The sequence below is a fragment of the Coregonus clupeaformis genome, chromosome 9 (genome assembly GCF_020615455.1).
Source record: "Coregonus clupeaformis isolate EN_2021a chromosome 9, ASM2061545v1, whole genome shotgun sequence".
Lineage (NCBI taxonomy): Eukaryota > Metazoa > Chordata > Actinopteri > Salmoniformes > Salmonidae > Coregonus > Coregonus clupeaformis.
The window spans coordinates 36453193-36477979 of record NC_059200.1 but is presented as its reverse complement, the minus strand read 5'-3'; the positions used below and the strand labels follow the sequence as shown (position 1 = coordinate 36477979).

The following is a 24787-nucleotide window of genomic DNA, read 5'->3' as shown; positions in this document are numbered from 1 at the left end:
CCAAAGCCCAGACTTGAATCCCATTGAAAATCTGTGGAAAGACTTGAAGATAGATGGGGACCGGTGGTGAACAGCAAAATTAACAGAGCTTGAGAAAATCTGCAAGGAAGAATGGGAGAAAATATCACCAATTCAAGATGTGCACAGCTGATAGACATACCCAAGACGACTCAAAGCTGCAATCGCTTCCAAATGAGCTTTTACAAAGTATTGACCCCAGGGGTGTGAATACTTTGTAAATGAGTGAGAGAACTGCATTTCATTTTCAATACATTTGCAAAAATGTCTAAAAATATGTTTTCACTTTGTCATTATGGGGTATTGTGTGTAGATGGGTGAGAAGAAAATTCATGTAATCCAAGTTGAATTCAGGCTGTAACAACAAAATGTGGAATAAGTCAAGGGGTATGAATTCTTTCTGAAGGCACTGTATAAATGAATGATACGTACCCATTGATTCTTGAAGAATATAACGTGTAAATGCCTCATGAGCTTAGTTTAACTGTTAAACCCCATTAGAACCCAAAATATAAGCTTGTTTTACTCCAATGTTTTTAAACAAAGTAAATGTAAACAAACACCATAAAGCTTCAAAACATGGTTAAATCTATAATGTTGATACCATGGATGGTCAGTCCTTGCATCCATAGATCTTTGAATAGCTTTTCCACAAACATGATACAATGACAAAAGGAGGCCATTTTCAGTAGTGAAGCAACAAGTGTCTTGCTGTCTTTATTTTGAGACATTCTGTAAACATCGCTGTGGAGATAATACAGCTCCCTGGTTAACGGAGGCAACCCACTGACGTGTTAAATGGGGAGTGAGATGATGCGTTTTACACAAAGGAAAAACAAGTACTGCAGTGGAAGGTGACTGTTCTGGCGCACTAAGTGGGTTTCATACATAACTACTAATATAACTAAATGGGAAACTATTGGATTTCAGGAAGGAAAATCTGTCCCAAACATATTTTGAAGCGATCCGTTTTGTCATGGTGACAACAAAAATCTATAATAGGAGACAACAAATGTAGAAAACACAAAAATACACTCTGGGTTGGACAGATTATGAAAAAGCCCATCCTAGCATTCTACAGCATTCGGGATCTGCTAAATTAAGTTATGTCAATCACAGGGGAGTCGTGAGCAAGGCCTACGCCCATGTAATCTTACAACATAAAGTGCTGGGAGCCGGAGGTCTGAAAGCTGCCCCTTTGGCTCCAATCCAGGTGAGCCTCAGATGACATCAAACCACTTCCTTCTCTGTGAGAGGCATAATAAGCTGCACCACCGATGCCAATAACAGTAATGGAATACCTTGAAGTCGCCAACTGTGCTCCATTATTCTGAACAAATGTCTGGGGTATCTCTGGAGGTAGTGAGTGGGATAAATGCACTACTGATACAGTGGACAGCTGAGATCAAAGTGTACAAGCGGAGGTATACTATGATGACATGTCACACAGAAGTTGAATTGTGTGAGGTCCCACAATTTCCATTGGGTTTTGTCATAAACTAGGATAACAAAATTCCAGTAACTTTCCAAAAATCCCGGTTAGAATATTCCTGTAATCAGGAATAAGAAAAAAAAATCAGGGACTCCTTCATCCAGGATTTCTGGAAAACCTGAGAATTTTACCATAAAGGGACTTTTGCAACCCTAGTCATACCTACACTACATGACCAAAAGTATGTGGACACCTGCTCGTCGAACATCTCATTCTAAAATCATGGCCATTAGTATAGAGTTGGTCCCCCCTTTGCTGCTATAACAACCTCCACTCTTCTGGGAAGGCTTTCCACTAGATGTTGGAACATTGCTGCGTGGACTTGCTTCCATTCAGCCACAAGAGCATTAGTGAGGTCGGGCACTGATGTTAGGGGATTAGGCTTGGCTCGCAGTCTGCGTTCCAATTCATCTCAAAGGTGTTTGATGGGGTTTAGGTCAGGCCTCTGCGCAGGCCAGTCAAGTTCTTCCACACCGATCTCGACAAACCATTTCTGTATGGACCTCGCTTTGTGCACAGGAAACGGCCTTCCCCAAACAGTTGCCACAAATTTGGAAGCACAGTATAATCTAGATTGTCATTGTATGCTGTAGCGTTATGATTTCCCCTTCATTGGAACTAAGGGGCCTAGATCGAACCATGAAAAACAGCCCCAGACCATTATTCCTCCACCAAACTTTACAGTTGTCACTATGCATTGGGGCAGGTGGTGTTCTCCTGGCATCCGCCAAACCCAGATTCGTCCGTTGGACTGCCAGATGGTGAAGCATGATTCATCACTCCAGAGAACTCGTATCCACTGCTCCAGAGTCCAATGGCGGTGAGCTTTACACCACTCCAGCCGACACTTGGCATTGTGCATGTTGATCTTAGACTTGTGCGCGGTAGCTCGGCCATGGAAACCCATTACATGAAGCTCCCGACGAACAGTTGTTGTGCTGACGTTGCTTCCAGAGGCAGTTTGGAACTCTGTGACTGAAAGTTGCAACCGAGGACAGACGATGTCTACGAGCTATGCGCTTCAGCACTCGCCGGTTCCGTTCTGTGAGCTTGTGTGGCCTACCACTTTGTGGCTGACCCATTGTTGCTTCTAGATGTTTCCACTTCACAATAACAGCACTTACAGTTGACCAGGGCAGCTCTAGCAGGCCAGAAATGTGACGAACTGACTTGTTGGAAAGGTGGCATCCTATGACGGTGCCACTTTGAAAGTCACTGAGCTCTTCAGTAAGGCCATTATACTGCCAATGTTTGTCTATGGAAATTGCATGGCTGTGTGCTCGATTTTATACACCTGTCAGCAACGGGAGTGGCTGAAATAGCCGAATCCACTAAATTTGAAGGGGTGTCCACATACTTCTGTATATATACTGTATTTTAATATTACAGTCAATGACATGGATCTTTCCTTTCTATCAAGTCAAGTAGCGCTATAGCTCAGCATCAAAATCACAAAGAAAATAATAAGTCCAAAAATGGTGGGAAAAAGCAATAACAGGTGATAGGACACAGATGGCGAGAGATGGAGAGAACAAAAGAGAGGAGTGAGATGTAATGGGGGAAAATGTGTGATGGAGAGCAACAAGAGTGAAAAAGTACCATCGGGACAGCAAAAGAGGGAATTTAAGACAATAAGTAAAAAGGACAGAAAACAGAGAGGAGAGGTTTTGGGAGCTGGGAAAAGCATGTCTGCATAATGTACATCTGTCAGCCTGCCAGTCCCCCCTTGTAGTGTGTGGTTCAGATCTCCTCTGGTGAGATCACAGGGGGTTGAAGGTATTATACATTCATTTCCTTCTAGATTGTGCCAAAGTAATTTACATCTGTGAAATGAAAAACCTGAAAGTGGGCTTCAGGCTTTAACCAAGTGAGTGAATGGTGGTCGTGTTGCACCTGCATCATCAAATCATATTACAATAGACATCACTTGGAACGAGATGCAGAGAAACACAAATGCCAAGGAAATGGCTGTGTGATTACTTTGTCATAAAATAGATGGGTACTTGAATGAGAAACAAAACATAAGGTAGAGCAAATTACTGTATTTCAAATACCAAACAAGCACACGGAATCACAGTAAAACAATCAGAAGTCACTTGTAACTAACATTTGCTTTATTTGACATTTTTGAAAATCTCTACACTGTTCCCAAAATAGTGGGGAACATCCCCAAATAATGACAAGACAAGACATTGGAGAGGATCCGCCATAAGACAGTGTTGTGTCATTTGTAAGCCCTAGCTCCGGTTCCCCAGCAGATGCAGGACCAGCTCTTCGTCCTCGGCCAGAGAGAGGCCAGTGTCGAGCGGCTTGGCAGTTGCTTGTTGCCTGTGTCTCTTCCTGCTCCCCGCTGCCTCTTCTTCTTCTTCACCCGAGTGATCGATGCTGTCACTACGGCTGCGCTTCCTCGTCCCTGCAGCAGGGCTTTAAACAGATAGAAGAAAGGGTTCAACAATCAGTTCAGCTCATATCAATGGGAGTTCGGTTTTTATTGAGGGCCGATCTATGGAGATGGGTTTGAAAGGGGTTATGAGTAGGGTCCTGTGTTTTGGGCTATAATGTCACATTACCTTGTTTTGAACCTTTATTTTAAGCCTTTTCCAGAAATGAGAATTACACCAAAAATGTAAGCAATTGTCTGAGGATAGTGCTGGACCATCTGACATAAAAAGAAAATGGGACAGTTTGATGAAAAAGCTTTTATCAAAAGGTTAAAATCCAGGTCATGTGACATGATTGTCCAAAACACAGGGCCCTAGTTGAGACACCGTGGATCATGGGAATCTGTGTAAGAAATGTAGAGGAATGCATCACAGAGAGGCAACTTGGTTAAAAGTCTTCAAATGTTGCTAGCTGTTTGATTGCTTACAGTTGATCACTGTTGGTTTTCTTTGTTATTGAGTGGGATGGAAAGAGGCATCCATCACATCTATCTGATAGGGGAGATAGCAGGCTCTGTTTATTCAAAAGTTGTGAGATGGTGTGGAAATAAACAGTTCTATAGAGATCTCCATGACTCTTTCAGTGTCGAGATGATCAGACACCCAGTAATGGCATAATGGAATTAATCGAACAAATGAGCTAAACAAAACAATTCTAAGTCTTTGATGAAGTCAAATGGTGTGGATAAAGGGAGATGGGAATGCTTTATGTGAACAGGTAGCAGAATGAAACGATGAGTCATTGCTGATAGAGCCATCTCTCCTATTATCCATGTCTCAGATTTTTGACACGCCACAGCTCTGGGGCTGGGTGGTGAGCACTAGGTAAAACAAAATGTCTGCCATGCATGCAGAACCCCATCGGGTCATATTCATTAGGGCACACCATAGAGCTGTGCGATATGGCCAAAAATCCATATCACAATAAAATGACTGAATTAATACAATTTACCCTTTAAACTACTACTACTAGTTTGATCAATTGTCCCATTAACAATAACCCATAACTATTTAATTTCAAATGATAAGTAGTATAGGCTACTTATCAGTATGTGGTAGCTGGTAGCTCAGCTGGTAGAGCACGGCGCTTGTAACGCCAAGGTAGTGGGTTCGTTCCCCGGGACCACCCATACACAGAAATGTATGCACGCATGACTGTAAGTCGCTTTGGATAAAAGCGTCTGCTAAATGGCATATTATTTATTATTAATTTATATAATGAACGATATCAGCAAAATGCCCACCATAAGTGGGCGGTATGGTCTGTGTCGATAATTTTTGGTTTCTCGTCCCAGCTCTAGCACACCGTAACAAAACGATTTGCAATGGAAACTAAAACAAGCGTTTCTATGAATATGTTCAGATGGTACCTTCTCGTTTCGGCCCATTTTTCTTCCATTTCATGTCTAATGAATCAGTTGAATCAGGACCCAGCTGTGTACATTAGTAAGGTTACTTTTTCTTTAACCTTGCCAACCACAAACATGTAGGCAAGCGCATTTTCTTGACAGTCTTTCCACAAGCCATAAGGAGGAGTGATTTCAACCAAAGTCAAAAGGAAAGGGAAAAGCAGTGGTACATTTGTCTTGCTTTGCTGTTTTGTTAGTGCTGACAGGGTGCTTTTCTCTAACCTTAGCCCATGGTGAAGACAACCTGAGCCCAAATGAAGAACTTAGTTTGTAGAACATCTGTTTGGTACAGATAGTGAGACATGAGAAGTTGAGGAATGGTCCAACCTGATCAGAATAAGTTATGTTTGCAATTATAATCTATAATAGCCAAAAGAGCAGCAACAATAGATTTAAAAGAACAGAAATGGGACTCATTATTCTGACAAGTTCCTAATTTACCCCTTAACTGACCCCTTTGTCGGATTTCTGTGCCTCTATCATTCTTCTTATAGTTTTTGCTGTAGACTCAATTTAATTCCAAAGGCCAGCAGGTCTCATATAGTATTGTGTTTAATACTTTCCTGGGCACCATCACACACCAGCCAAGCTGTATCTTGCACTTGGCTGAGAACAAGAACCTGACCAGAACCTGACCAGGGGAAAATAGACAACTGAGTGGCAATAACATACCCTATATAGTGACATGTCTATGATGGAATAATTAGAACTGTATCTTAAATAAATAAATAAATACATCTTTACAGAAGTTCCGAAGATAAGGAAAGCTCAGAATTTACTGTGTATTGTTGAGGATGATTTAACCAAACAATTTCTGCCTGAATTGTTTGGTTAAATCACCCTCAACACTAAGTCTCTGTTGAATCATTTAAGGCTTTTCTCCAGCGGATCGACACAGAACTGTATGTGCTGGTATAAAAAGTATAGACTGGAATGGGGTCAACAACTGATTCGAGGGAATGTTTCATATGTTATGGCCCTCATGTCAATCATGGCTTAAGTGGACATCATGAAAATGATCGGAGAGGTTGAGAGTAGAAGAAGTTCAGGAGCAAAAAAAAAAATTATATATATATATAGAATTATTGTAAAATTAACTCTGTCCATAAGGTGTAGATAGTAAGTATAGACCGGAAGTAGAGGCCTGGGCGTTGTTGTTCACTAATTTACTCCAAGTAGGGAAAGGATGGTGGGGTTGAAAAGTAATAAAGGGGAATATATATATAAAAAATTAAATAAAACATGGGGGATTGGAAGTGATGCAGACAATTACATTGATAGAAGATACAATCTATCTGCAATATTAAGCTGATCCATTCCCCCCGAGAGAAAAAAAAAAAAAAAAAAAAAATAATGGCTTAAGTTGTCGCCATCCCCCTGGTGGTGGTTATACAAAATTAACATAGTGCTAGATACAATAGAAATATGGGCTGCTCAAGGCTGTGCATCGATCAATAGCTCCCTTATGGTTAGCAAGTAGCATGCTTATGATTGTCTATATCCAGGTACAGCCAATTGGCCTTAAGAGTTGTCCTGGGGACATCCATCCATCCGCTACTCCATAATCATAATGCATCATACCACCGGCTGTTGCCCTAGAGATCATGGTCAACCGGCTCAGCGATGACGTCAGCCAGGGAGACTCAATTACACTGTCATTCATCATCACCACAGGATGTGAGCAATGGAGTCAGTCAGACAGAGGAATTGGCCAGTACAGGCATGGATGGACTCAGTAGGGATAAACCCAGAGTGAATGGATGGACAGTACAGTATATTCTTGGTGCGCTTTAACAATGGCCAGGCCATATACAAGCAGCATAGGGAGGTTTCTCTTACAGATAGTGGTGTGTGGAAATCTGCCAGAAGAAGACACTAGGAGGTGGTATTAATATACACTGGAGGAAAGCGAGAAAGGGATAGAGGGAAAGAGAGAGGAGGGGGTGCAGTAGAAGATGTCAAGGAGAGGGTGATATATAAGTGGTGGTGTTCTGAGAAACCCCTCCCTAGCATAAACCAGCATCCCGGGGAGAGAGGCAGGCAGGCAGGCGGTAGATCTGCGTGGTAAAGGGCCATTGTAGTCATGCAGTGAAAGCGGGGAAGTGGAGCGGACTGTAAATCTGCTCTCGCCCGCAGCCCTCTGGGCTAACGGAGGAGGAGGAGAGGGAAGGAACATCTGCTGATCCTCCACACACGGGGAGAGGAAGGGAGAGATAAATGCAGGCGAAGGGAGTGAAAGAGAGGCAGAGAGAGAGAAAGAAGTATGAGGAATCGAAAGGGACAGAGAGAGAAGTAGAAACAAGTCAGAGAGAGAGCACAAAGACAATACTCCGTAGTACAGCGGTTGCCAACCTTTTCCAGTTACTGTACCACCGACTGAATTTTGCTCTGCACGGAGTACCCCTTAAGTACCCCCTCATGTGCATTTGACCAGTAAGACTATGGTCTCATGAGTCTTCTCAAGTACCCCCTGTGGATAGGCCAAGTACCCCTGGTTGGGAACCACTGCCGTAGTAGACAAGACATCAAGAAAAGAGAGGAAGATGTGGAGCAGAAAACCAGAAGCCTCGTCCTGCCTGCCTCTCTGTCTTTAAATTCTTGGTGCATTGCCCTGTAGCGAGAGGTCGCGTTGCCCTTCACCCTCGGCTGCCACTTTAAATCTGCCTCTAATTACACACTTTATAGCCTATTGCCGTCCGCCCGCGATCAATGCCTCTGCCACGGCAGGCTACAGAGGGAGTCCTCCCTCCTGGAAAGGGTATCATTCTGCTCCGGAGACAATTACACCACGAATCCCAATAATCCCAGGCAGCCGAGCAGTGATACAACATTGCAAATCTAATGAATCTATGAATGCTCAATAAAAACAACCCCGCTACGACCGAGCGCCAGGCCTAAAATGCTGAGCAGCTCATTGTTTTCCAATATGGATTCCTTGAGAAACGTCAAACCATGGCTTCTGTCTGGTAATTTTGAAAGGATTGGAATGCATCAGTGATATCCAGACATCTAATCTATGCTTGGTCGAATTGATGCCTGTTCTTTCAGATTTACTCATCACAAAATCCTTATGGGTAAGGGCTGCGCATTGTCAAGGGATTTTAAAAGCTCTGTATGGAGCCTTTAGTCTATCATGCATCCAGTTTCAGCCTAAAGACTAGATGGTACAGTAGCCTATAATTTTTACCTGCTCTGGTGATCTTCTTCCTCTGAGTCGTAGCGTAGTTTGTCCGGGTCGGGCAGCGTGCTGGGGTCAAACTCCTCTCCATCAGAACCATCCAGATACGCTACCACCTCCTCTTCATCTTCCTCACCTGACTTCTGCTCCTGGGACAAAATACACCATTACTACAAATACCCTGTGTTGGATACAATAAGCAAATCAACCAATTGTGTGAAGACTATGCAATCAATGAATGAATAGATTAATTAACATGGTGAGAGGGAGAAAAGTTCCCCATACACAGTAATGTATTTGTACTGATGTTTGTGTGCCCAATTACTGGATGTTATCGTTCATGAAGAAAAAGCTTGCCAAGCCACACTAAATCCCACCCCTATATGAACTCAGCGATAATACTGCAAGTCTGAAGCTGGCAAGTAGAAATACTGCAGGATGGACCAAAATAATAGTATGAAAATGTATTCACAGTGAAAGCCTGACGGATACAAATATCTAGAAGGTTAAAGCAGTATAAGATTAGTCAAACTCCGCCTGATGCAAGAGTAGGTTAAAAGTAGAGGGGGCAAGATAAATACAGCTCGATAGAGATTTACAGAGACAGGCAGAGGTAAGCCTCATGTGAGCAGTGTAAACACAGAATCCGGGGTACCAAACCACTCTGCTTCTGTGTGTTTCACTAATAACCTGTGGATCTCCCTCACACAATGTAACCTATATATTCGGAGGCCAATAAAAACTACAAATAAAACAAGTGGAAGTTCTAAGGAGTTTCACTGTGTGCTCTTTAATCCAAGCAGGAAATGAGAGGAGGTACTGAGAGAGGGAGAGGGAAAAGAGGGAAATAATTGATCTACTTAAAATGGATGAAACTGCCCAGTGGAACACACTTGTTAATGAGCTTGGGTTCTCAGACCCACAGGGCCGCAATCTTATGAAAGAATTTGGGACAAACGCATCTGTGGTAGATTTCTCTATGGACAGCTATAATGAGAGGGCCCTGTTTGTTCCACATATCTGAATCAGTTTCTCTAACCTCAGTGTTCAACAAGCCTTATTCACCCCACCCAGACAATTAATGGTTTCCAGAAAGTTTTGAAGAAAGAGAGAAGAATATTGCTGTTTTTAGCAACTCAATGGAACGTTAAGACCTAAGTTGAATTTCATGACTAGAAGGTGGGCTGCTCAATTTCAACTGGCATTGAAACTAGTCTTCAATGCTCTGCTTTGCAAACCAACAGCTCTATCCAGACAAAACTATTTATCAGGCCATCTGATGTGCGAGAAAGACCTCCCCCACTGATTGTTTGAAAATCAAAAAAGTAAAAACGTACGTATCATGACCCGGACTATTACCTCAATCAGGTAAACGGCGTCACTCCAAAGGCTCCCGTGGAAAACAAAGGGTCCTGAGCATGACATGTTGTGGGTGACCGAGTTAGCTACAGCAATACACTCTACCTCTTTCAGAACTTTCCAAACATAACCTGCAGTATGGATTTTCCTACGTTCTTGTGGTTATAGACTAAAGCACTGGTAAGTAAATAGTTCAATGCACTTTGCTGATTTAATGAAGAGATATCCACATGAAATGGAATAAAAGGCTTATATACTCTAAGCTTAGTGTATGACATTGAAGCAATAGCTTATGTAGGCCTAATATGCATACAATAATAATACATTTTATTTTAAGCGCTTTTCAAGACACCCAAAGTCACATTACATACACATGATAAGCAGCAGGATAAAAAGCAATAGAATCCCATAGAAATAAGTATATAAAAGTACACCATACATAAAGGACAGACAAACCATGGAGAAAACTAAACATGATGACTGACTAACCAGGGAAGTGAACTAGACAGGGGATAAAAGCTAAGACAAGAGAATCTGGGTAAGCCTGTGTGAAAAGGTTTCTTTAGTGTGAACTTGAAAATGTGTATAGATTATGAGGTTCTGACATGGAGAGGGAGTTCCAGAGTTGGGGGGCTACACTGCTAAAAGCACGGTCTCCCATGGAGCGGAGACTGGTGCGAAGGATGGTGAGAGGAGGCATAGTGTCAGAGTGCAGTGAACAGGTCAGAGTGTAGGGGTGCAGGAGGTCAGTAAGGTACAATATGTGTCTGCCAATCCATCGAGTGCTTTGTAGGTGAACATGAGCAATTCGAAGATGATCCTGCATTGAACTGGGAACCAGTATACGGGACACCGATCCCGTAGAGGTTAAATGACAGAGTGGGGTCAAATTTAACCCCAAGGTTCCTGACTGTGGAGTTGGTGGATGGTGCAGCCTTGGATTGTCATGTTGAGTTGACCCAGTTTCTTGATGAGGGTCATGGGGCCCATGAGCTGACCTCTGTTTCCTCATCATTAAGTGTTAAAAAGGTATTGCTCATCCAAGTTCACTTCATGGAGAACATCAACAACAGAGGGAGGTGGCAGGGTGGAGTTGGGTTTTGTGTGGATCTAGATGTGCATATGCGTCTGCATAATAGTGAAATCTGAGTCCAAAGTGATGGAGGAGTGACCAAGGAGTAGCATGTAAATAATAAACAGTAACGGCCCTAACACTGAGCCTTGTGGGACACCTGGTGATACATGGGCTGGGGCAGACCTGCAGTTGCTAAGGGGACAAGCTGTTGTCTATCAGATAGGTAGAAGTGGAACCAGGCTAGGGGTGTTCTGGAGATTCCAAGAAGCCTCTAGATGCGGTCAGTTAAAATCTGATGACAGACAGTGTCAAATGCTACAGACGACAGGTCCAGGAGGATGAGGATGGAGATGTTCCCAGCTTTAGCAGCACAGAGATCGTCGTTCACTACCTTTACCAAGGAAGTTTCAGTGCTATGCATAGCCCGTAAGCCTGACTGGAGCGGTTCAAAAAGTTAATGAGATGCCATGTGTTGTTGGATTAGTGATGCTACCAACCGCTCAAGCACTTTAGCGAGGAAGGGGAGTACACAGTATCCCAAAGTATTTCACTCTTCCTATGTTAGAAATCTTATCTCAACTACTATACCCATTTACAACAAAGAGGCAACAAAAAATGGGAATGGGGGACTTGTAGCGATTCTAGTATCTAGGAAGGAAATCTAATCTTTGCTTTATCTAATATTAGAACACTAAGTAGGAGTATCAGCTGCTGTTTCCCAACGCTAGTCTTGCTGTGCAGGGAGAGAGATTCAGTGTCTGTGTGCGCTGCAAACCAATCCTGTATGGAGACCTGGCTTTTGCACAATTAATTTGTCAGCATTTTCATCATTTTTGTTATCATTACAACACTGTGCCCCACAGAGCTGCATAATATGGGGAAAAACTGACTCGTTAATTGGTGAACTGTTGGGATCATGGAAATAGAATGATTAATCTAATTCTATAGTTGGAATATAGTGGGCAGCACCTTGAATACATTGTTTGACATGACAATGAATGAATAAGCCAAGGAGGAATTATTGACAGGGTATGAACCAAAGTGTTGGTCAGTGTTTCCAGCGGACTTTAATTAGATGTTACATTACATTTTCTTACCTCATGTAGCTAGCTAGCTAACGTTCATGATTCGCCTATTCCTGTCTGATTTGGAAGATACCGTTGCACAAACATGCTTATCTAGGCCTACATCACTGGTACCTGGCTGTATTAGCTAGCTAAGTTTGCTCTGACTTAGTACATTTAGCAAGCTAGCTAGCCAGCTAATTAGCGAACTAACTAGCAATTAGCATTAGCAGTTAACGATTTATTTTAGCTAGAACTTGCTAAGACAAACTAGCAGACAGCAACTATGTAATTATAGAATGCTTGTAGAAAAGCAGCATCATTGTCACCAACATCTTTCTGCATGACCATGCAGACTGCAGAATGAACGGCAAGAAAGTGCTCGTGACTCCGTGGTCGAGCAACTGCTCTCTCCTTGAGTAACGGGGGGCTTGGTGTGGGGAAGCAGCATGCAGCAGGAGGAGGCAGAAATACTTTTCAAGTAGCAAATGGAGTAAACCATAAAAACGGACATTACACGCGCTGGAGTTGCATTTCACATTTAACAAAACAAACATTGGAATATTGTTATAGAGGTAAAAACCCACACCGGTTCCTGCATCAATACCGGTATATACACTGCTGAGGAGTATTTCTGTCTTTAATAAAGCCCTTTTGTGGGGAAAAACGTATTCTGATTGGCTGGGCCTGGCTGCCAAATGGTTGGGCCTATGCCCTCCCAGGCACACCCATGGCTGCACCCATGCCCAGTCATGTGAAATCCATATATTAGGGCCTAACGAAATTCAATTGACTGATTTCCTTATATGAACTGTAACTCTGTACAATCTTTGAAAATTGTTGCATGTTGCGTTTATATTTTTGTTCAGTATAGTAAAATAAAGTATACTGCCCAGCCCTACAGATGAGTACTGTATTATTTTCTATCCTGATCATTATCTACAGATTAACAGCAAACATCAGTCTTTCTCTCACTTTGACCAATAGATTAGTAATTACAAAAAAACAAAGCTGACCATATCATATAGTAAATATACTGACGAACTGGCAGCATAATTCCACACCACCATGCAGGCCTGTGCGTGGTCTCATCTCATTATCTTCAATACAGTCTCAGATGTTCAATACAGCCACAGTTACTGCAATCTCAGCCCCCTCTAGGGAGACTTATGGACTCATCATAACAAGAATGCCATATTTAGCTGAGAGAGGAGCCAGTGTTTCCTTAGAAACTGAAAACCTTTTAGACATATTACAGATACTGTCTGGAAAATAACTAACAATACTTGCAATAAAATACTCAGAGCACCTTTAGATGGAAATCTGTTAACATTCTACAGTATATGGCATGCCATGTATTGATTGAAACAGGATACAGGAGGTCATATTATACATGAATAACATCAAGTTCAGTGGTTGCCATGGCGCCGCCAAGGCAGAAAGCTCTAAATATTGTGCAGATTTTCATTATTTTAAGTGTTTTTAATTGCATTTTTTCAATCAACTTCTTTAGTTTTTGTTAACTTAATGAGGGTTGATCTGAAATAACTGGTGGTAAATAACTGGTGGTAACCCACGGAGTTGCAGGCCTGATGACGGCAAGCCAGTTTATTTAGCTTGGCTAGCTAGCTAGTTAGCTGGCTAATGGTATTTGAATGATGCATTCACATCACCTGCTTTTTGTTTAACCTGTCCCGGTTCCTGAAAGGATGTGGACTGCGGTGTGAGGGAATGGCAGAGGCTCGCCTCATAGGGAACTGTTCCAGACTACTGTCGAGGTGTGGTGGTCTTTTCTAGCGCTTTTACAGTCGTGAAGCATCACCCAGGTGGGTGCTACACTTTGATAGTGGATGATCCAGGCTACTCACGGAGGAGATGATGTGCCTGATGAAGAGCTCCGGGCCTATCTACCAGTATCTGACTGACGTTTTCTCCCTGCCAGTCTGTATCATCGATACTCCCTACCCTCAAGCTACTGCTACTAACTGCCTTTCCCAACTGCCTAGACATCTGAAGCTGTGGAAGACCAACCATGAACTGCCAGATCCCTACATTTGTTTTTGTTTTCAAAGTGACAGATGGTTTGTAATGAAAAGCGCTATATAAAATAAATATATTATTATTATTATTATTATTACTTCAGAGCTTTAACGCACCACCATTATTTTAAGGTCAAAGTAAAAAGCTGACATTCAACATCATGCAATGTTTATTTCCCTTGTGTGTGCGCAAAGCCTTCTTTTACAAGCCTTTACTGTGTCAGCTAGTTTAACACACATCTTCAGAGGCACCACCTGGGATGTCACGTCGATTAAGCTGTCTCACAATCTACACACACACTCACAAGTGTACATGCACAGGCAAAATCCATGCCTGGTGCCAGCTTAGAATGGCTCCAGCCAGCACTATAGCCTATGAATATTTAAATAAATGCTGTAATCACTTAGCATTTAGGAGACCATCAAAATGTATGTGATGCTTTAAACGCTGGAATACTAGGCATTAATTTTTCAGGACAAGCTCATCTACATCATCCAGGAAGCCTCATTTCCGCCTATTCATTTTTCATAGTACAGTAAGGCTATGCTGCTGGAGCCACTGTATGCCCACATTTAAAGAGGTAGTTGAAGGAATTTCTAATTGAAAAGGTGGAATAAGGTCATTGATACATTATGGAAAGAAAAAAACAATTCCAATTCTGTTAATGGGGAGTTGAGTAGTTCAGAGCTACACAGGGTTGAGGTATATTCCAATTCAATTCAGGAGTTTACTGATTAAAGCATGGGATCTGTATCAACATTGGGCCAACAACTATGCACAAAACACTAACACAGACAGAAATCCCAGTGTGGGAGCAATAAAAGAGACGGGAGGACAGATTGATGAGATGAGAGCACTGAAGTATTTTAGGAGAAATTCTGACATGTCACCACAGCTCACGGTCCCTGGTGGACTTTAATCAAATCTCTTCAGGCCCCTGGTGATGGATTCTCATTTAGAGCTTCATCTCTGAAAGTCTAACTCCGGGAAAAGTGGAAAGCAGTCTCAGACAGCTTGGAGGGAACATTTATTACTAACCTGTCAGATATTAAACTATCTGCACTCATTGGCGCATGCAGAGCTACCACCGGCATTTCTCATCAGGATTACATAAAAGTAAGACCTAAAAGGCTTGCCAGGATTCGAAAATGCACAGATGCTAAATCTAAGAGGGTTTATAGATAATATCGTGAAGGAAGTGAACAAACCCGAAAAGCCTTGAGCTTAACATTGATACAGCTCATTAGATAACATTAATATCCATTTGGACACCAAAACCAATGTGCAAAACTAGAATCTGTTCATTGGTCGGTCAAGCCAAGTAATTAACAATACACAATCCTTAATTTGCTGCAAATAACACTTATCAGTGTTCAGCACCGGTTCAGGTACAAAATACTGTAGATGTGGTAACTGAGCACCACCAGGTCCATTGAGAATGGGTTGTCAAGGGGTGGTATGGATACCTCTTCCCAACACCAGTGCCGAGGCATCGATTGGACAATTAATCGCTGCATTCACACACCTACATTTGCATATGCTTGTTATACGAGATATTCCCCAGAGAGAGTGGGAAAAGAATGGACATGACAGCTGCCATCTTGAAACTGTAGACGGCCTCCTGAAATGGATGACAACGGCTGCTTTCCAGTTATCTCTGATCAGTTGGATATAACTATTCCAGGAGGAGCAGAGAAACACTGGATTGGCAATCAGGCTGCTGCCAAATTCTCTGCAAAGATTACTTTTAAAATGACAACAAAGAGCGTTCACCCCTTCTAAAGCAGAAAGTCCGGGCGTTGTGGCTCTCTTGGCATGCCATCACAGTAATACACTTATCCTGGGTTTGGAAATTAGTCGAGCAAAACGCCATCTGTCCGAAGTGGAGGCTTTGTTTGATAAATCTTAGTCTTGGGAGATCTCCATTTAAAAGAGTTGGAGTGAGTGGTGGTTAAATCAGCTTCACTCAAATGTCAGCGAGCTAAGGGAGCTAACTGGGCTAACTGGGCTTGGTAGGGCCAGTATCAAAACTGGTCTGTGTGAGGATGATAAGGGTCTCCAAAGCCTAACAGCTTTGTATATGAAATGTTCTTTACATGACTGCACTGTGTAACATATTGGGAAGCACTTCATGCAAAGTACATAAAATCAACATATACAGTCAGGTCCAAAATTATTGGTACCCTTGACAAAGATGAGCAAAAAAGACAAAAATAAATAATACAAATACTGAGCTATATTGTATGCTCAAAAAGGTTTGGAAATTACATTATTTTATACTAATACAATTGCTCAGAGAAAGTAATATTTTAATAGATAGGGGTCAAAATTATTGCCACCCGTTTTCAATACCTTACCTTGTGTATGGCTGTTACGGTGAACCGGCAGTCAAGAGTCATGACTGCAGTCAAACATCTCATTCCAAAATCATGGGCATTAATATGGAGTTGGTCCCCCCTTTGCTGCTATAACAGCCTCCAGTCTTCTGTAAAGGCTTTCCACTAGATGTTGGAACATTACTACGGGGACTTGCTTACATTCAGCCACAAGAGCATTAGTGAGGTCGGGCACTGATGTTGGGCGATTAGGCCTGGCTCGCAGTCGGCGTTCCAATTCATCCCAAAGGTGTTCGATGTGGTTGAGGTCAGGGCTCTGTGCAGGCCAGTCAAGTTCTTCAACACCGATCTCGACAAACCATTTCTGTATGGACCTCGCTTTGCGCACGGGGGCATTGTCATGCTGAAACAGGAAAGGGCCTTCCCCAAACTGCTGCCACAAAGTTGGAAGCACAGAATCATCTAGAATGTCACTGTATACTGTAGTTTTAAGATTTCCCTTCACTGCAACTAACGGGCCTAGCCCGAACCATGAAAAACAGCTCCAGACCATTATTCCCCCTCCACCAAACTTTACACTTGGCACTATGCATTGGGGCAGGTAGCGTTCTCCTGGCATCCGCCAAACCCAGATTCGTCCGCCGGACTGCCAGATGGTGAAGCGTGATTCAGGCCTCGGTGTAACGCTCATTCCTTCGACAATAAACGCGAATCTGACCATCACCCCTGGTGAGACAAAACTGTGAAGAGCACTTTTTGCCAGTCCTGTCTGATCCAGTGATGGTGGGTTTGTGCCCATAGGCGACGTTGTTGCCGGTGATATCTGGTGAGGACCTGCCTTACAACAGGCCTACAAGCCCTCAGTCCAGCCTCTCTCAGCCTATTGCGGACTGTCTGAGACCTGATGGAGGGATTGTGCGTTCCTGGTGTAGCTCGGGCAGTTGCTGTTGCCATCCTGTACCTGTCCCGCAGGTGTGATGTTCGGATGTACCGATCCTGTGCAGGTGTTGTTACATGTGGTCTGCCACTGCGAGGACGATCAGCTGTCCGTCCTGTCTCCCTGTAGCGCTGTCTTAGGCGTCTCACAGTACGGACTTTGCAATTTATTGCCCTGGCCACATCTGCAGTCCTCATGCCTCCTTGCAGCATGACTAAGGCACGTTCATGCAGATGAACAGGGACCCTGGGCATCTTTCTTTAGGTGTTTTTCAGAGTCAGTAGAAAGGCCTCTTTAATGTCCTAAGTTTTCATAACTGTGACCTTAATTGCCTACCGTCTGTAAGCTGTTAGTGTCTTAACGACCGTTCCACAGGTGCATGTTCATTAATTGTTTATGGTTCATTGAACAAGCATGGGAAACATGTTTAAAGCCTTTACAATGAAGATCTGTGAAGTTATTTGGATTTTTACGAATTATCTTTGAAAGACAGGTTCCTGAAAAGGGGACGTTTCTTTTTTTCCCAGAGTTTATTTGGGATGAATTGCAACGCCGACTGCGAACCAGGCCTAATCGTTCAACATCAGTACCCGACCTCACTAATGTTCGTGGCTGAACGGAAGCAAGTCCCCACAGGAATGTTCCCAACATCTAGTGGAAAGCCTTCCCAGAAGAGTGGAGGCTATTTTGGCAGCAAACGGGGGACCAACTCCATATTAATGCCCATGATTTTGGAATGAGATGTTCGACAAGCAGATGTCCACATACTTTTGGTAATGTAGTGTACATTCATGTCACACACACCTGCTGCTACCAGGCTCTTATTTACTATTGCTAATAGTGCACAATTTAAAAACACTTGCCCACCAATCCCCCCTTCACTGACACACGTGTAAATATTGTACTAGAAATCGTCCCTTCCTGTATTATACTATACTAAAATGTCTATTCTATCTTTATATTGGATTATTTCTTAACGTGGTTGCACATTGTTGAGAAGAACCCTGTAAGCATTGTTGGACAGTGTATACCATGTTTTTACTATACATACAACTAATACAATTTGAAATATGAAACTTCTAATAAATAACGTACACTTCCTAAAGAAAAATCCTATAGCTGGGGCTGAGCTACAAATGTGTGCAAAGAATGGAGAAGAAACACATATTTCAGAACAGTAGCCTATTTTTTGCCAACAGTGAGTGAGCTATTATAATCTTAATTTATGACTATCCAATCTACTCATCACATTAGGAATAGTAGACTATCTTACATTAGTATGCAAATGCGAAGATGGATGCATGCAATGCTTTATAATAAAGGTGATTTTTTGGAGAGAAAAAAAAGCTTCCCCAAACTTGAAACTCACGCACCGTCTATGAGCCCAGGCATTCATCGGAGCCAAATCTCACATCCACATTTTGATAATATCCTTAAGGTATCCAACTACTGAGCATTGTGCTTATATGATCGATAGCACCCTTAGAAACAAGATGGTGCATCTTTATCCTGCCCAGGGAACTAGAACATTAAATAAGACCTGAATAAAAACTCCACAAAAGCAAAACTTCATATGACAAAAAATACTTGAAACTCAAGGACAGTGTAGAAGGCACTTCATTTTGTTAAAAAACGATATCTGACCGAAGTCTTTCCCAATTCCTTCCAAATCCTTAACAAACCAGCACAAAATAACGTCTCCCCAAGCGTTAGCCTGGATAAGTCAGGCCTGCTGCTTTATTGAGGGCACCATGGTTGCGCTCGCAGGCTTCAGGGAAAAGTGTTAGCGATGATAAATGAGAGGACGGTGGAGGGTTGAAGGCCCGTTGCCCAGTGGAGACAGCCTGTAATACTCTAATTGTCTCTGTGTGCGAGTGGGAGGATGGCAGTGGGAGAAGTGTTCGGCATGGCAGAGGATAGTTCAACACACACAGCCCCCATCAATACCAGGAGGAAGCGGCCTGGTTTAACATGCAGCTGGTAAAACAGAAGAGCAGACTTCAGGGCCAACAGAAAATGAACGAATGGAGAAAAAAGCTACTTAAAATGGGCAGATTTAAAGCTGCAATATGTATGATTTTGGGCGACCCGCCCAAATTCACAGAAATGTGTGTTATAGATCTGTCATTCTCATTGAAAGCAAGTCTAAGTGGAATATCTGGTCTATGTGCTCTAGTTCTATTCTTGCCGTTCCTAAGTTTAATTTTTGCGTCTTTTACTTTCGGTTTTTACACCCCCTTCAAACAGCTGAAAACACAATATTTTTGGTTATGGAAAATATATTTGATAGCGGTTTAGATGGTACAATTATTCTCTACACCAGTGGTCACCAACCTTTTCTAAGTCAAGATCACTGAGTCAAAATGCAAGCCGACATCTACCGCTCAGATTTTTTTTCCAAAACGTAAGCCTATGCAACATGAACCAATTAAAAACAGTTCTGTAGCAATGAGGTTTGTGCAGTAGGCTATAGGCCCAATACATTAGCACTGCATATTGGCTACGCTTGAATTGACCTGCCAACGTTGTTCTTCTCAGACCATTCTGCCTCGCACCCGACTCACAGTCCCTCCTCTCTCCCTCCCTCCGGTGAGAAAAGGGGACAATCTTCCAGCTGATGGCGAAACCTAAGTCGCACTGCATTATTTCTGCCTCATGCGCAAATTAATGGTGTTACTCCTATGACCAGAGAAAGATAAATATTCCTCAATATTAAAAAAAGACAAGCAGCAAATAACGCAAGCTTATCGAGACACTTTGCTATACTTATTCATTGCAGCTGCAGCGCCGCTTGTAGCGTGAGTGGAATTAGGGAGGAAGCACATTTTATGGCTTATAAAACTGTTGAACAAAGTGTTGACAGTGCTGAATAACAACTTAAACATACGCTTAATCATAATAACAGCAGCTCTTTGCTGTATTTGTTGAGTCTCTCTCTAGTCATGGTTTTAAAAGTGTTGAAATCTCACATTATCAACTTTGCTGTGCGTTCAAGGCTTCTTTTACCAGTCTATGGCTCGAGGAAACTGTGCCTACACGGTGATCTGAGTCATCTGATTGGCTAGTAGTAGGCCTATGGGTGCACTTGATTTTCTCTCTGGGCCTGCCGGGTAGGCAGAGTTCTACCTTCAGACACATGAAATGCTTCAAAATGGGAACACCTTGCCTTCCCAGCGCCAGGACTGCTAAATCTAGTGCGCCTACCACCAACAGTGCAAAATGAATTAAAACAATAGGAATGCAAGGCTTTACCATTGGGTTTTACCATGGCTTGGAGATCGACCAGTTGGTGACCACTGCTCTACACTATACTTGCTTGTTTTGTCACATAAACTGATACTAGGCGAACTATTCCAATTTAGCAACCAGGAAATGGCAGAGCGATTTTTACATAGTGCATCTTTAAAGAAAGATGGGAAATGTGGCTTCTGAACCCAATGAAAGGCAGGACAATTGTGAAGTGTTAATCAATGTCTGATTTAACCCAATAGGAGGTATTTGATGTGGACGCCGGGGAGCCAGTCGAACGAGGTCAGGGGGGATGTGTATGATAATCCCGCCCATGACTCCGCCCATGATGTTGCATTAATTTTCCCCTTATTTGGTGGATTTGTCTCCCGCGTTGCTGAAAAGGCCAAATAGGAGGGCTAAAAAGAGCAGGCGACGTAAGGTAGGCTATACACCAGAGTGATAGGAGGCATCAGAAGAGAATGCCGGAAGGGGGATTAGAGAAATGCCGCCCTAACACCTCCGGAGCATCTATCACTGCAAGCCAGCATTAATGTAATGGCACTGGGTGTGTTTGATTGACACAGAAGGAGAGAAAGAAAGAGTACAGGCATGGTAATCCTGCTGAGGTTGAAGACAAGAATTTTCATTTTCACATTACGCAAGACGAATTCAGCAGGCGGGCAGCCTGACACAGGCTGAGAAGAGGGAGATTTAATATTACACGGAGAGGAAGAGAGGCACTGGCCTCTGCTGAAGACACCCCAGATGCTTTGTGACCTGGGTCTTACGTAAGACATAAGACAAGGCACTTCTCTCTCATAGTCTCATCCTCACGTGGCAGGAGTGGCGCCGACTCAGCTGGCGATAGAGACGCTCTATGGAGCGTTTGGTATTTGTCTGCAGAAAAGCATGTCCCCTTTTGTGAAGATAACACTTCACATCACTCACTAGAGGGGCTGACATTAATGACCCTGTAAAGTACCACTGTGCTTGTCCCATTCTCTCCTCAATGAATTCTGTTCCAATCTAAAAGCTAACTGCTACATCGGCGCCAGGGGACTCTGCGTTCCACGTCTGACATAGGCTGAAGAGGAGAGAATGTTCCTTATGCCTTTGTTACAAAGATGAGGGGGAAGAGAGTGGCTCTCACTTTTAGAGACTGCCTATCCTTTTGAAGCTAGACTGGAGTTCAATGGCAGCATCCTGACAGAAGTATCACTTTTAACAGCCAAGGTTTAATCTAGCGCTAGTGAAGAGGAGCTAGTGCCTGGAGTCAAACCCATTCAGGATGGGATGGATATGCTTTTTAAGAGGGGGGTGGGGGGGAGAAATTGTAATGTAAAATGGAGGAGAGACAGACTTACCTCAGAGTGCTGCTTGCTGGCTTCTCTTCTGGCAGCGTTCTCCTTCAGTCTCTTCTCCTGTGGGAGAGAAGAGGAGAATGAGTTTAGAGCAATGTCAGTCTGACCAGATTCTGGTTTCGTATATCTCTGACAATCCATGCCTTTCAGGGCAGGTTGTTTTGGGGTGAAATGGCTGTATTTCATTAGATTGTCAGAGATTCCATGAGAGGATATGCTTTGTCTTTTTTGTTCTATGTAGCTTTTGTTTTATGAGATTCTCTGGTTACTGCCTCTAAGGTAAGAAATTGTCCATGGGTCATAGGAGAGAGGGGGCGAGGGGGCGAGAGGACGGCAGGAAAGAGAGCAGAGGAGGTTAGACAGGTTGCAATAGAGTATCAAGGCAGCCACATCCTTCAGGCGGGACAAAACACACCAAACAAATCTAAACAAAATGGCTGACATGCAAAACACAGTCCAAAATAAAGCAGACCTCTGCCATCATCATTTGACCAACACGGCATATTCAGGGAGAACTGACCACAGTAAACGACCTGACACAGGAGTGAAACCCCCGCCGGAGGGGGAAATAAGGATAGTGTGATAAAACGGAAGCCTATTTAGATGCGGCGGGAGAACGCATTTGGAAATGTCAGCAGCTGATTCTTGAGTTCTTAATTTCTGCTCCAAATGTCACCCAGTAAAAACCAGTTTGCATTAGAATGTGTGTGTGTGTATGTGTGTGTATTAGGGTTGAATATTTTCCCTGTATTTTACAAAATGTTCCATCCAGAGAATAAATTAGTAATCCAGTATTTCCCGCCCAAACCGGAAGTGTCATTCTAAAGCATATAGATTTGATCAGCATGAAAATTAAAGCCTGATGCTACCTGAGCCTGATGAGCCATAAATTAAAATACATTTTATGAGCCTACATTAATGACATTTCATGAGCCCAAGCCCAAATGATTGTGCCATTATCCAATACATAGAGCCTATGATACTGTATAGGCTACCGCACAATACGCACAACAGAAAAGCCCATAGATGTAGCTATGCTCTCTTGTGTAAATAAATGAAACTAGCTCCAGTAGGCTAATCTTTGAGTGTGGACTGTATTACTGTACTGTATGGACTGGAATTACGCACCTCGTTCAAACCATGCAACTGGGAGAGAACATGCAATGCTGGTGCAGGACATGCTGCCTACAAAGTTTTCCACTCCTTTCAGCCAAAAACAAGAAGAAGCGGCTCGAGTGTGCACGTGATCACCAACACTGGACAATTGAGCAGTGGAAAAACATTGCCTGGTCCAAAGAGTACAGGTTAATGTTGCATCATGCTGATGGCAGAGTCAGGATTTGGCGTAAGCAGCTTGAGTCCATAGCCCCATCCTGCCCTAACCCTTTCTCTCTATTGTTGCATCATTCCTTCCTTGCTTTCAACAGTTAAATGAAATACGTTTAGTTGTCTTTATCTTCATCATTGTAATGACATGCTTGAATAATTTAGGACTAGAATAAGATGCAGACGGCTTTCACTTCTCTTCAGGAAGATTGAATGGTTATGGATCTGAATAAATAACTGCTATAGCATACCGCCATCACGTGTTCCCTCTTCTTTCAAACTCCCTCTGAGTTCTATTGGCTGCTGTATTTAACATTCAGCAAACAAGAGCTTGCATCCCTCTTCGAATAGTCTATTAGTATAAGAAATGCTAAAAAGAAATGTCCAGCAAGCTACAATGCCTTCAGAAAGTATTCATACCCCATGTTTTGGTCACTGGCCTACACACAATACCCCATAATGACAAAGTGGAATCATGTTTTTGGAAATGTTCACAAATTAATAAAAAAATGAAATGTCTTGAGCCAATAAGTATTCAACCCCTTTGTTATGGCAAGCCTAAACAACAAAGGGGTGTAGCTGTTAGCGGTTATGGTATGAAGGTTTGGCTTGTAACGTTTTTTTCCCCACCTGGTCACAGACAGCTGTTGTGTTGTGCACTGAAGTCAACAAGCAAAGGTAAAAGGTGAGAGGAGAGCGTGTAGATGCGAGAAGGAATTATACAACGAGCAAAGTGATGATGCTGTTTGTATGTCGCTGCTATGAAAGTGAACTGTGTGTGCAGGTGATCAGGGCTGTATTCATTCCGCCGATTCTGTTGAAAAACATGTCTTAAATGGAAGCAAACGGAACGAAACAGGGATAAACATACCTGAATTTGTCCAATAGAAACTAGTTTGCAACTGTTTGGACTAATGATTACGCCCTAGATCAACTAGATGCAGGCAAGAGTGTGCAAGGCGGTATTGAATGTGTCACTGTCTGTCACCTTGATTACTCAAATTTGTCTCTACATTATAAACTTTCATTTACAGGCTAGGTTGTAGCAACCTCATGATGGGTATAGGGAAAATGTGAGCATCATGTAGTAGCCTAAACCTATCGATGTTACATTGAGCTGGGTGAATGGAATATGAATGAGTCATCCAATATGCTTTAATAGAAATAAGGCCATGCAACAAAAATAATAGTCCTCCCTAATCTTAAACAGCACCGACCGCCACTGGTGGGTGTGTGTGTGTGGTGGGGAGGGAATGGCTGCTGTCCTCCAGCCATCCTCTCCCTCTTCATTTGTCCCTGATATGGGAGGAAGGCTAGCTCCTGGCTCTCATTCGTTTTCAGGCCACGAGGTATGAGCATTCTAAAGAGCTAGCAAGGCGCACTGGACTGTGACAGAATGAAAATATGGGAATCTACCCTGGCCCAGCCTCCAAACTGTGCAGAAAAGTGGTGGCGGGAGACAGATCGCAAGACCATAAGAAAGGAAGTGGGAGAAGAGAGAGAGAACACCAGAGGGAGTC

At 42.9% G+C, this 24787-nt stretch overlaps 1 protein-coding gene across 2 annotated transcripts in view; it reads right to left on the bottom strand.

The window, feature by feature from the left end:
* Positions 1-3609: 3609 nt before the first annotated feature.
* The window catches only part of LOC121573927 (probable ATP-dependent RNA helicase DDX10), a 58230-nt gene continuing 37052 nt past the window's right edge, over positions 3610-24787 (bottom strand). Inside the window, exons 16-18 of one of the 2 annotated variants that reach the window (XM_041886334.2) lie at positions 21945-22001; positions 8548-8681; positions 3610-3934 (exon numbers count right to left, since the gene is read on the bottom strand). In XM_041886334.2, the coding sequence (XP_041742268.2) occupies positions 3748-3934; positions 8548-8681; positions 21945-22001 (378 nt within the window). In that variant the 3' untranslated portion in view covers positions 3610-3747. Of the gene's footprint in view, positions 3935-8547; positions 8688-21944; positions 22002-24787 lie in introns of both variants that reach the window. The other variant, XM_041886333.2, reaches the window with a different exon arrangement.